The sequence below is a fragment of the Phycodurus eques genome, chromosome 10 (assembly GCF_024500275.1).
Source record: "Phycodurus eques isolate BA_2022a chromosome 10, UOR_Pequ_1.1, whole genome shotgun sequence".
Classification (NCBI taxonomy): domain Eukaryota; kingdom Metazoa; phylum Chordata; class Actinopteri; order Syngnathiformes; family Syngnathidae; genus Phycodurus; species Phycodurus eques.
In genome coordinates, this window is record NC_084534.1 from 8764116 (window position 1) to 8777942 (window position 13827).

Genomic DNA, 13827 nt, shown 5'->3' on the forward strand with positions numbered 1-13827 from the left:
ATCGACAATATGTCATGCAATGGATATAATTGTAATAATGCAATTTGGTTTGGAGGCGGATTGAGAGAATAATTGGAGTCAACCCCAGCGAAGTGACAGGCTAATGATTTAGCTTGGCCACTGGCTATTGTGAGAAGCGGGCGCTTTCAACGCTACTGAGCTAATTTCCTCTGATGATGGTCTTAGCTCGTTGTGCTCGTGTCAGCACAAAGGAGTGCGTGGCCATGAGGCGGACAACTAGATGATGTAACCCACCCACCCAATGCCAAACAAACACATGTCTCTTGTCGAGGAAAGGCCACCCACTGTTCTCTCTTACTTCAGGCACAAAATGAGCAAAAGTCCCAAAAAGGCCTCATGTGTTCAGCAACACAAACTCAGTATGGAACCAAAGAAAGTTGCCAAGTGGAGGGCCAGCTCCATCAGCTAATTGCAAGGTGACACAAAACACCATAGCTTTGAATCACAATTGTAGTGAGGAATGAGTAAGCGTGGGAAGCAGACTTTTTTTTTTTTTTTTTTTATGTAACTGTATCGATATGCAATATGCAGGTGACATGTTTGTGATGTCTCCTGAAAGACAAATTTGCATTTCAATGGAGCACAGTCCAAACACTTAACAAAATAACAAGGGAGCAGTAACAAAACAATAACAAAATAACAAGGGAGCAGCTTTTTTTACAGTGACCATTGCAGAGAAAATGGCCACAACATGATATCAAATCCTCTTGATGATTTATACATTATTCTGAAATTCTCAAGTGTCGTAAAATAAATTGGTATGGCCAAGTGATTTTATGTATCTGTATGGACACTCTCGTGTGTGAGTATAAGTGTGCATTGTGTTTACATTTCAGTATTTGTTATCATGTCACTCCTTGCACAGCAAGTGAAAATTAATCCTTGTACTTTTGGCTGAACATTAACTTGGCAGTGGGGTAGTACCAAACAAACGTACAAACGTATTGCTTTTGTATAGATCCTTTGGATTTTACAGTATTACAATTTTAATTTATAATTATATACACTTAGCGACACGGTGGGCGACTGGTTAGCGCATCTGCCTCACAGTTTTGAGGACCGAGGTTCAAATCCCGGCTCCACCTGTGTGGAGTTTGCATGTTCTCCTATGGTAGGTTGATTGAAGACTCTAAATTGCCCGTAGGTGTGAATGTGAGTGTGACTGTTTATTTAGGAACTGGCTAGCAACCAGTTCAGGGTGTATCCCGCCCCCCCACCCGAAGATAGCTGGGATAGGCTCCAGCACGCCCGCGACTCCAGAGAAAATGGATGGATGGATGAATACATATACTTTTACAGACAGTATTACAAAAAAAAATCATTAAAAAAAAAAAAAAATTAGAAATACAGTAGGGCACAGCTACACAGGAAATGCCTTGCATATGAACATGGAATCATCAGAGCTGGACAAAGTGAGGCCTTAAAGAAAAGATGTGCACAGGTTGGGGCCAGAACAGCTATTCTTTCTGAAGCCTCACTCATCGCTTCTCAGCCTGAATCGATGTCCCAAAACCCCCCAAAGCCAGATCCTCTTACAGCCTATTAATTATTCAGGCTGCCTCTTTTTTACAACTATTGCTGTTTACAAGCGCTGCCTGGCCAATTGTAACTGTTAGCGTGCCTGCTGAGCCTCCATCACAACACGTTGATTACAGAGCGATTTAGCTGTATTGTACCATCCTGCTCTTTCTCCGCACCGCTCACATCTAGTCTGAGGGGGGAATCTGTCATGCTGGCATGAAGGAAACCACAGAGGCTGACAGATGAGGATACAGTGGAATAACAGAAGCCAAAGGAGCTTGTTGTCTAGGCTGAGGTTTGACTCAATTTGGGTTGGGCAATGGCTGTCTGCTCACAGCAGATGTGCAACCATGTTCCAAATGTTCAGTTTTACCATGGCACGGAGGAAAGAAAAAAAACACGTTTAAGTTTGTTTTTAAAATCCCTTTAATATCTACCGTAAGCGTACGGTATTGAGCTGTATTCATTGAAACATTTTATCTGCTTTCAATGTCCATATTGATTTCAAAGCTTTCAATGGCAAAGCTCAATTGCAACGAGCACCCAAACGTGCAACATGTCCCATAGTACATATACCAGAATGTCTTTATCTTTGTTTTTCATCCTTTGAATACCTGTCTTGTAGTTCTATACCTCCAACTTTGTGGTAACAGTTCGGGGAAGGCCCTTTTCTGTCCTCAAAGGCAATTTCGGATGAGTTTTATATGGAAAAGCCTCTCATCGATCATCAGTGACCTCTGATATTCAAGTTATTCCTGAGCCAACAAATTAGAAGGCAGCTGTGAACATTGGTACTTATGTTATTGTTCTAGACTTAAAAACGATTTCTACTGAAAAAAAAATCCACCAAAAAACACTGAGTAGTAATCTTAGACTTTGTTTTCTGATAATTTTAAGCAGAATTCAGTCCGCCCAAGTTTCGATCGAAAACTGTGTGACTGACACATCAGCCTGATGACATCGGTGGCAGAAGAACGGCAACTCTGTTATGTGTCAAAATTTGGTAAATGGACTGCACTTATATAGCGCTTTATCTCCACTATCACAGTGCCCAAAGCACTTTACAAAGCCTCACATTCTCCCGCTCACACACACATTGATACACAAATGGGTGACTGCTGCCAGGCCCACTGGGAGCAAATTAGGATTCACTGTCTTGCCCAAGGACACTTTGACATGCGGACAGTCAGAGCCGGGATTCAAATCAGCTACTCTTCGGTCACTGGACGACTCGTTCCATCTACTGAGCCACACCTGCCCCCAAAGTTGGAGGTGTAGAACTGCAAGACAGGAAATCAGAGGATGAAAAACAAAGAGAATTTTGTAGAATTAAACAAATCAAAACAAAATGGGATGGACTAAGCGAGAAGAACCCAATTTGCGGCGACCATTTCAATGATTCTTACTTCAAAGATGAAGGGTTTTGCTCAGAGTTTGGAAAATAATGGCTTACTTTAACCATGGCTGTACCGTGGTCAAAGGTAGAACCTGGGTTGGTAAACACCAGTTTCTGTGCCCTAAATCCTCACTAGCTGGGACCATCTGCCTCCTTTCTAGCTAGCGCCACTGTGTTGGATGCTGCACAACTTTCTCCCATTCATTCTGCCGCGGTCATCGTCCCCCTCCAGCGATGGCTCCTTTTCGGCTTCTGCCATGCCACTGCCATGAGCATGCGTACAGCTCCTCGGGCTCGGGCTCAGACGCCTCCTTCCGCAGAGATCATCGTCTCTGTGGAGAGATATAGACCTCCTCACCATCCACAAGGCAGCCATCGAGGCTCCTGCAGGGGACTGTCGGCACTCAAGGCTCAACGCCGTAAACATAAAGCATTCTTGGGTGTCTCGAAAGGCACTATATGAAGGTAATTTATTATTGTTATTAAAGAAAGAAAAAGACTCAGCACTCAACAACAAGAGAAATGAAGTTGAGCTGCTCATTTCCTCATTCCGTCTTTCTCTATTGTGAGAGAGGGAATGGAGGGAATGGAGGGAATCTCTTTTCAGAGGTTCAAGTGGGCATAAGTAGAGATCTCCACATACATTTTGGTGATGATTGATTGCAGTTTTCGGACAATTAAGCGACGTGTGTTAAGCGTTTTGGTTCCAAGCTACTATATGCGGAACGTCACGTTAACAAACCTGGAAAACAGGTTAGAGGACTTCCTGTCTATGCTGCGCTAACGAGCATGACGGGTTGCTGACACGATAGCTTGAACGCAAACTTTAAAGTTTTGAAAAATGTTGTTTTCTTTGATGCCTGGTGTCTTTAGACAAAAGTTAAATACATGTATATCATTTATATATACAAACACAGTATGATATATGTAAACACGAACAAAGCCTAAATATCGAACGTTTTATTCTTTGCTGGCTCTGTGGGGACCTCTTGTGTTCAACAAAAGACATTGTAGATATGTAAAGTGCCTACAGGTCACGGTCCCCCTCGTCATTCACTCGAGCCGGGAGTTAGTGCTCCATCCTGTTTTGCTAAATTTGGAAGTAGGTTGCGCATATACCAGATTGTCTCCAGTTCTATTGATGACATCACACCGAGACATCTATTTTATTTGGTTGTAAAAGAGGCAATTCATTATTTACCGATTGCTCCAAAATGAATTGATAATATTAGAAATGACTGCCGGTTTCATTTTCTTGAGCAAAAATTACATAAAGAAAACATGTTAATGAAATCTAGGCCATCTGGATGGGATAGGGCCTTTTAAATAAAGTGGAATGATCACCATAGGCAACCACACAATGCTCTCTCTCGGTCTCTGGCCACATGCAAGAGAGGCACAGAAAGCAGGAGATTCAGCTGCAAGCAATTTGTCATATTGTTCAGAGAATATCTGAAATCTTATACACCGCATACATACCATCTACTCCAAGATGAAGTGCACGTGTATTTTAATGTAATATATGCATGTTCCTGTGCATTCAGGTTTTCGTGTGATGTAAAATAGGTATATGCATTTGTATGAATTGCTTGCAGTGTTTTTCACCTGCCTTCACAACGCGCGCACACACACACCACAGTTTGGATGTAGATGCCCAACCCAAACAATGATAGCAGCTTGTTAATATGCATCGGTGTAGCTACCGTATTCGCCACACACACGCACGTGCACTGCAGGGCTCCTCTTTATCAGTACCATTCACATTGGCACTGACACATGCATTGCCAAGACTGTCAGGCTATGGCCATGTTAATGTAGCCAGTTAGTATAACAAAGACTCTGGTCAATAGAGCCTCCAGTGGCTAATTGCTTTCGAGAGATAAGTGAGTTTGACGACACAGCAAGGAAAGGCTCAGCGAGAGGAAGCAGCTTGGAGGAAGATGTTAATGAATCTCTTTTCACTCCACCATCAATATCAGCCCTTCACAGGCCTCCTGGAAAATTAATATTAACGACACTTTTGATTGTTTTCTCTCTTTTTCGCGCTTGGTTTCATTGAATTTTAACAGGCTGTGTTGTGGTGTTTTTGTCACATTCAGTACAGTGTAAGAGAGTGTGACTAATATAATTAATCCTCACACCTTCACCTGATGACTTTTTGCAGAAGCGAATAGATTCGCATGGCCGCTATTCCTTTACGCGAGCTGCACTTGAATGCTGAATGAAGGGGCCGACTGAATTATGCTCTTGAGTTAGTTGAATGATGAGAAAAGCTCTGAATACAATTAAATTTGGTTCAGATAATGTGTTTTTCTGAGCCTCAATGTGTTCCCGTCTGAGCACATGTGACTGTGCCACAGTGTTTGGGGCTTTAATAGTGGCACAAATTAGCTTGGTTTAATGTATGATGAGCTGGGCAACTAGACATGCTGATTATGTTTTCTCTCAACTTGTCTTCCCTGACTACATTGACAAAGGTATTAGGACGGCGAGCCATTACACCTACAGGAAGTGAAAATCGGAAATAAAATACTACGGACTTGGTCGAGAACAGCTTCCCTCTTTCCTGGAAAGACTTTCAATTAGATGTTTGCGTGTGTTTGTGGGAATTTTTGCACATTCATTCAGAAGAACATTTCTGAAGCCAAAGGTCACTTATTGTGGAAAATCTGTTCTTGTTCGTCGCAAAAGTGTTGGATGTGGAAAGAGGTCAGGGCTCTCAACTTCTTGAGAACAAATTCCATAACCTGCTGTAGATGAGAAAAAAAATGCGACTAGTTGTAGTCCCTTGGGCAATGACAGAGACAAATAAAATGTCCATCCATCCATTTTCTGAGCCGCTTCTCCTCATTAGGATCGCGGGCGTGCTGGAGCCTATCCCAGCTGTCATTGGGCAGGAGGCGGGGTACACCCTGAACCGGTTGCCAGCCAATCGCAGGGCACATACAAACAAACAACCATTCACACTCACAGTCACACCTACGGGCAATTTAGAGTCTCCAATTAATGCATGTTTTTGGCATGTGGGAGGAAACCGGAGTGCCCGGAGAAAACCCACGCAGGCACGGGGAGAACATGCAAACTCCACACAGGCGGGGCCGGGGATTGAACCCGAGTCCTCAGAACTGTGAGGCTGACACTCTAACCAGTCGTCCACCGTGCCGCCACAAATAAAATGTCTTTAATAAATATATATATATATTTATACAGTTCAAAAGCATTGACAAAGGGTTTATGGTACAATGTTATGGGCAGTTTTTCTTAGCTAAGTGACATTGACAACTCAAATCTCTATGGGGGCGTGGTTAAATTAGCAAGTGCTGGCTTTGCGCAAGCGCCATTTATTTGCAGTCTGGACTTGGAAGGGTGGTGAACATCTCCTGTGCTGGAAGGAGTCTGAGAGTCCCCAGAAGTCTCCAATAACATCACAGAAAAGTATTCATTTGCGCGGTCGGAAAAGTTAATAAATATAGAGATAAGAGTAGCCACTAGTTTCATTGCATGCCCTAGCTCCGCCCCCGGTAATGGTAACTAAAGCCATACTTGGCAGTTAAGATAGAACCGCCCCCTAAAAACATAGTGATTTGCATGTGACAAGTGGATGTTAGGTGTGCTGAAAAATGTCAGGATTTTTATTATCACAACACGCGAGGGATGTTTAAAATTTTGAAATATTTTTTTATACTATCGCTCCTATGAGCAGACACAAAAGATTTAGGGGGTAATAAGGGGTCCAGCCCATCCTATGGTTAATCATTTAATTAATTGTTCTCCAAGATTGCCCTTGATATAGTGTGATTTACAGTCAGTTAATGTCACGGAGTAGTTGTGCGTTGACGCGTCAGGCTCACAGATGACAATTTTCATGGTGGAGAAGCATTACTGGGATACAAATTGGACCAATGTGGTTATGCAAGTGCCCTCTTGGGAAGCTTAGAACATAAATAAAGACTCACTTGAATTAATCTTCGTCTGCCCTTTCTTTCAAACGTGTGTGCTTTGATTTTGTTTACGTTGTTGCACATTTTTTCGTATCCATTCTCATTAGCATGTTATTCCGCAGTCATATTCACCATGCTGTCAGTTTGCTTGTGTGGGTTCAGGATTCTGGGTCACACCACGCCCCAAACCATAAAGATAAAAGCAACCAGTCTGTTCGTTTTGAGTAAATAACACATTTTTAACATTTTTATGACTGACACCGCATTTCAAACAATGAATACATTTTTCGTAAATGTTAATACATTTGTTCCTGAAATGGGTTTAAGGGGTTTAAAAGTGGTTCCATGTATAAGCAGTACCTGCATATAGCTGAAATCCGCCTCCTATTAAGGGTGAATAATGCTAATATAATATCCCACGAGGCTAACTTATGAATGTGGTGTTCTTCTTTCTCATAAAAATGGCAAAAACAGGAAAGGATGTGCATGACTTCTGCTGCAGTGGTGGCAATCCTGCACAAATGTTCTAAATGTACGTGTGGTGAAGATTTCCTTGACCTTCGGGTCGATTGCTAAAATCGTTCTCTGACACGATCTGTGTCTTTAAGACTTGAAGCCGAGGTTGCATCGTCATACAAGAGCCAACGGGGAGCAGTGCAAATTGTTCTCAAATATTGATTTTGCTGCAGAGAGCGTGTAGGACGATGGAAACGAGGCGCCAGGCTCATCCACTGAGCATCAAACCTCAGGGGGAGAGTAAAAGAGAAGGAAAGTGAGGTAAGACAGAGGAAGAAAAAGTATGGGGAGGAAACAGTCCTCGTATAGTTTGATCTTAATCATTTAGCTTCATATCCATTGTTGTGAGACTTTCTTGGGTCATTCTTCCTAAGTGGTGTGTCCTATGTGGGTGACCCTGAGACGAAATTGAATTGACTGTTGATACATGAGTGCACAACAGACTACACAAAGTCATCCCTAGCCTCCTTCTAAACAGACAATTGTTGCTGAGAAGCTGCTCAAGAAGAGAGACCACAGTGGCAAAGCTGCAGTGCTGCAACACAGGCCTAAAAATATTCCATGTCAGCGGTCCCGAGAGAAGCCAGGCGCTATGCTGGCCACTCGGTAATGAGAGTTTGGAGCTGCCTGCCACTAGTAGGCCTGCTTTCCTCCCAGCTCCCTCTGGCACAGAGCTGAGCAGAGGAGCAGGAAAGGCACAAACTCAGCTCCTACAGATTTATCATAGCTCATAAAGCAGCATGACTGAAAGCAGAGAGTCTCATTCGGAGAGGCCCAGTCCCCAGCGGGACAACCCTGAGACACAATGACCCGACATGTTCACATATCAGTCAGGCACATTTGGGGAAAGACACACAATTGGATGTGTGTTGAAGCGAAAAATACAATAGAGTTGGAAAATTAACTCACTAGTAAAGATTGTAAAGGTGGAAAGGGGAGACGAGCAAGGGATTAATATGAGCACATAGAGAATGAATAGAGAGGTTTAAAATGGTTGTTTGGGTGTACACAGCAACAGTGAGAGACCCTGCAGGGAAAAGTCTGCAAAGGGTTGAACTGCCATTATCCGTAGCAATTATTTCACCATATCTCACTGAAATATTGATGCAGAAAAGCTTTCTGGGGGGAAATCAATGCATGCGCACAAACACCTCCAATTTCTCGTAAAGGTAGTTCCAAATGACCCTCATTCCGAAAGTTTATTTGCATATACGCTTGATATGTCCACAGGGAAAACCGCAAACATTCCATAATAAAGACAAAACGACCGAATGCTTAAACCTTTTATGGATCTCCTTTTCAAAGATGACAATGGAGATGTCACAGAGCAAATATAACTACCAAAAATACAGGTTAATCCCAATTTGCTAGTTCATATTGTACCAATTTATACTAGAGTCATTTACAACCTCTCAGATGTTATGGGGCAGGATGTATACAGTACACCCATATAGTTGCCTACTTCAAATGTCAGATGTTCCACAAGATTTTAAACTTCTGCATGGCCTCCACAGAATGATACAGGTGACGCTGGGAAAACAAAACATTACCCAAAGGTTTCAACTAATGCAAATATCATACACGAATTTTTAATATGTTCTTATGTTCCTACACTGCAATCCCTAATTGGAACTGCAAATTGGCTCACACAAAACAGTCTTTATGGTGGTGACTTGACCCACAAGAGCAATTTGATTCTAATTGGCTAGTTATGAGCTGCTATCTCTTTGCTCCAGTATATAAGCTCTACACGTTGACAAAAGGCCTGCATTATGTCCAGTGGTGCACTACACACAGCTTGGTGTGTTCGCATCTCCACAAATGCTTTGTTGAAAGACACACTTTGAAATGCTTAGTCAGTGTTCTCAATTGATTTCCTTCATCCACAACTCCAATGGTTGAAAATAAGAGTCATTTCTTGTTCTTGTGCACGCCGGGCAACCATTGTTGTAGTCTCCTCATGGCCACAGGTATGGATGGCATTGTAGTAGTTACATTTACTGTCTTCTTTTGTGATGGATATGGTGACATCATATTTTCCCCATTTTTTTAGTAAATTCGTATGAGTCATCCACTCTTTCCACATGGAGAATTGCACGTTTCCTCTTGCTCCAGTGGCTCTCTTGTTATCGTGTGACCTAAATAAAGAAATAAATAATAGTGGAGATAATAGAAATTTAGCATGAATACACATTTCTCACAACTAGTTCGTGAACATATCTTAGTTTTACTGAAACCAAAACTAACAGAGCATACAATTAGTTCAATATAAATTGCAAACATACATATATACATTTGACAAAGATGCCATGTTGATACAATACAATTGCTTAAACAGTACATACTGACGAAACAACCACACAGCTCAAAACACTTCTGCTGCCTGCATACAAACATTATTTCTTTAATTTAATCAATTCCTCCAAAGTTCATAAAGGTTTTATTATGACGACAGTTTGATCATTTCCTATGGACAAATTGTCTGTAGACCTCTGCGGCAGAATTTTCTCAAGGAACAGATATGGAGTAGGGTACAGAAGAAAATAATCTACTGCTTTGAAGGTCCCAATGAGCACAGTGGCCTTCATCAACCCTAGATGCAAGAAGTTCGGAACCATCAGAACTCTTCCTAGAATGTCTAAACTAAGTGATAGGAGCAGAAGGGTCTCTCAATGGTCATTCTGTTCTGATGTGGAAAGAGGAGAACCCCACAGAACAGCAATCTCTGCAGCAATCCACCAATCAGACCATGAGAGACAACATTCTCTGGTCTGATGAGACAAAGATTGAACTCTCCGGTGTGAATGCCAGACATCATGTTTGGAGGAAACCAGGCACGACTCATCATGTGGCCAACACTTAGGCACGTTGAAGGGGGTGGGAAGAGACTCTGGGTTTTTGGACACTCTTTAACCCCCACCCCCCCGTCGACTAATCCCAAATAATTTCCGATTTGTAAAAAACAGTCCACACAACCTAACCCACCCACCCAATGCCAACACCAACTCTACAGTGAGGCATGGTGGTGGAAGCATAATGTGGAGATTTTCTCAGTGGCCGGAACTGAAAGACTTGTCAGGATTGAGGGGAAAATTATACAGCAATGTACAGAGACCTCACACTCGGGAAAGGGTTCATCTTTCATCAGCATACTGACCCTAAGCATGGAGCCAAGATGTCAAAGGTCTTCAGGACAACTGTGAATATCCTACAGTAGTCAGCCAGAGCCCAGACTTAGAGCCAATTTAACATCTCTGACTGAGATCTGAAAACGGCTGTGCACTGTCGCTCCCCATCCAACCTGATGGAGCTTGAGAGGTGCTACAAAGAAGATAGGTGTGCCAAGCTTATAGCATCACATTCAAAAAGACTTGAGGCTATAATTGCTGCCAAAGGTGCATCAAAAAAGTATTGAGCAAAAGATGTGAATAGTATGTACGAGTGATTTCTGAGTTGTTTATTTGCAGTACAATTCCAATGTTTAGGTTGTCATTATGTGCTGTGTGCAAAATTTGAAGGGAAAAATGAGTATATTCAATTTTGAAACAAGGTTGTAACAAAACAAAATCTGTAAATAAGGAAGCGCTGTGAATACTTTCCAGATGCACTATAGTTTTTGCTGATACACTGGATACCGTGTGGCTTAGTCTGCTTGTCTGCCTTTTTCTAATGTGCTGCTTAACATAAAGCTGCTAAACTGCTTTTCAGTGTTTCTGCAACAACGTCTTCATTGTTGTGATAAGATATATAATTTTTTTCTGCAAGGACCAGCAAAAGCACATTCCTAACTGCCTATAAGTACCCTACTACAGTAACAATGGTTACAGTTCTCTCCAAAGCCGTGAAAAAAAGTTTTTTTTACTATTATGTGCTAGCTTGCAGCACATCCTTATTCAAAGAGTCTTCCAGCGTTCCTGTGGGCAGTCAAATTCCATACATCTTTCTATAGCACACCAACGCCGCGTGGGAGGAAAGAGTTCTGGACAGAAACTGATAACCATGGTGAAAGCAATGATGAGGTGGTGAAGAGAGGTCATAAGTGGAAGGAGAAATGGAGGACAATAATGAGAGACCGAGTGCTAGAGCAGGGCCCTGCAAACGGTTGCCATGGAGTCAATGTCTCGTTGCAACGATCGTCAGTTACATCTGCCCGTCTCACAAGTAACAGTTGACTGATCCCAAATCACCTTGCGTATGCAAATGAACGACCACTGATGCAATCAGCCCTTCAGCCCCTCTTCCCCTCTCAGCTGATCGGTTAGTGACACAGTGGGAGTGACAAAACAGACAGATGTGGAGGGGAGAGGCAACAGGATCAGGATAATTGTTCTATTGGTCCCAGAGTTGTTGTTAGGCCCGGGGTCATTAAATCCTCTGCCTCTGGCTGGCTGAGCCCAGCAGTGCCTCTGTTCCTCAGTCTATCCTACTTACCAACTTCATTATGACCCTTAATTGTAAAACCTCTGCGGAAGGCCCCACTCATAATGCATTGTAATGAATGCGACAGATGTTGTGCTGTTATGCCATCTCTTGAGCAATTACTCTGATGGTGCCAGCGCAGTTTCCCTCGCAACTCTTTCTCTTTGCACCTGTGTAAATCAAGTGCACCTGCTCTCCTTTCGCCGGCATGCACAGACACGCTCACACCCGAGACGCCACTGACGCAAATTAACTTCCACACGTCGAGAGCTTATAAACGGCCAAGAAGGACCCCGCAGCAGAATCTTTATTAAGCCCTCAAAATACTGGTTGTGTGGAGGGCGCAGAGGTCTCCAACGTGACCAGAGAAGTTGCCGTAACTTATTGAACTACTGAATTACTACTGTGTTACAAGTGTCATGTATACTGCTGTTTGACATCTTTTGACCTTTTGACTTTTTTATTATTATTATTATTTTTTTTTTTTTTTACAAGATTAGCTCTCATGTGATATGATGTGCAGGTCATCAAATTGTGAAGAGGCTCTGTTTAATTCAGACAAGCTATTACTCTGTAATATATTTATGAAGTGTATTTTTTAGGGGATCTTTAGATGTAAGGTAAGGTTACTTGCCTGATAAGTAGGTCTTTACAATACAATTATTGCAGTTGTATACATGTATTAGTGTGTGGCACCATGGAACAAAAGTTAACAGAACAGGCATGCAGAGAGTGCAGAAGAAAATTGTGCATCCGAGGTACAGTTTTATTGAAGTAATTTCTTGATTGAACAGGTCTGGGCGCAATCAATCTTGAGTGAGGTCAGTGAAAATGAACCCAAAAATCTGATTAGCCAAGGTTAATTCATGAGTTAGCAAGGGGGGTCATTACCTTTTCACACAGGGCCAGGTAGCTTTGAATAGTTTTTTCCTTTACAAGTACAATTATGATATAATAACAGCATTTTATGTTGACTTGAGTTATCTTTGTCTGATATTTACATTGTTTTGATTATCTTGAACAGTAACGTGAGGAAACTATGCAAAAATATCAGAATTTGTGAAGGGGGCCAATACTTTTTCACGGCACTGTATGTCTCGTCAAAGACTAAACATTCCTGATTTTCCAGTGTATATAACATTCTTTTTTTCAACACTATCGTTGACTTATTATTGACTTAGCTATATTGTACTGAGTAGCCAGTGTGTACTGTTGTCATCCGCCCACCCAGCCATCAACTATCCATCCATCCATCCATCGACACATCCATCCATCCATTTTTTTTACCCCACTTATCTTTAGGGCCACGGGGGGCTGGAGATCTCAGCTAACTTCGGGTGACTACACTTTAGGCTCGTCACCAGTAAGTCACAGGGCACAAATGTAGACAATCAATTACACTGAATGAACACATGCCGCCTGCATGGAAGTAATGTGAGTGAACCACTACACTATCACTGACTACTGTTTTCCTATGTTGCACAACTTCTTTCAGAATCAGAATCAGAATCATCAGAATCCTTCTATGGTCCCACCTTATTTTAAGCCATAGATAAAGCATTACACAATTGTGAAGTTAGGCCTTTTATACTGGTCACTGAGCTGAAGTCTGAAGAAATATGCTGAAGATATTTGGAGGACTTGCAAACTATGCTGAGGTCACACGTGATGTCACGCATGTCGGCATTTCCACCTCTTAAGTTTTGTGCGACTTTAGAATTGTATTGTTCCACAAAATGTTAATACAATTTACTAGGCACATAGTTGCTTCCTTACATTGGCATACATCGAGCAGAAGAGTGACTGGAAGGTAACTGCACACTTGTTTAATAAAATGTAAACACAGACTCTCACCTTAGTGGTTTTGACTTTATTGCCAGTACTGCAGGACCAGCCGGTCAAGTCAGGTAAGACCTTACATTCTTCTCCGTCCATGCATGGCTGCATCTGGCACCACCATTTCTGGGCTACAATGGAGGCTGAGAAAGCAGATAGAGCCAAACGTGGAAAAAA

General features: G+C 42.2%; 1 protein-coding gene across 1 annotated transcript in view; it reads right to left on the reverse strand.

Moving 5' to 3' along the window:
* Positions 1-8783: 8783 nt before the first annotated feature.
* Positions 8784-13827, reverse strand: part of tafa4b (TAFA chemokine like family member 4b) — a 53006-nt gene continuing 47962 nt past the window's right edge. The window contains exons 5-6 of the mRNA XM_061687341.1: positions 13669-13793; positions 8784-9533 (exon numbers count right to left, since the gene is read on the reverse strand). Of these exons, the coding sequence (XP_061543325.1) occupies positions 9522-9533; positions 13669-13793 (137 nt within the window). The 3' untranslated portion in view covers positions 8784-9521. The remainder of the gene's footprint in view (positions 9534-13668; positions 13794-13827) is intronic.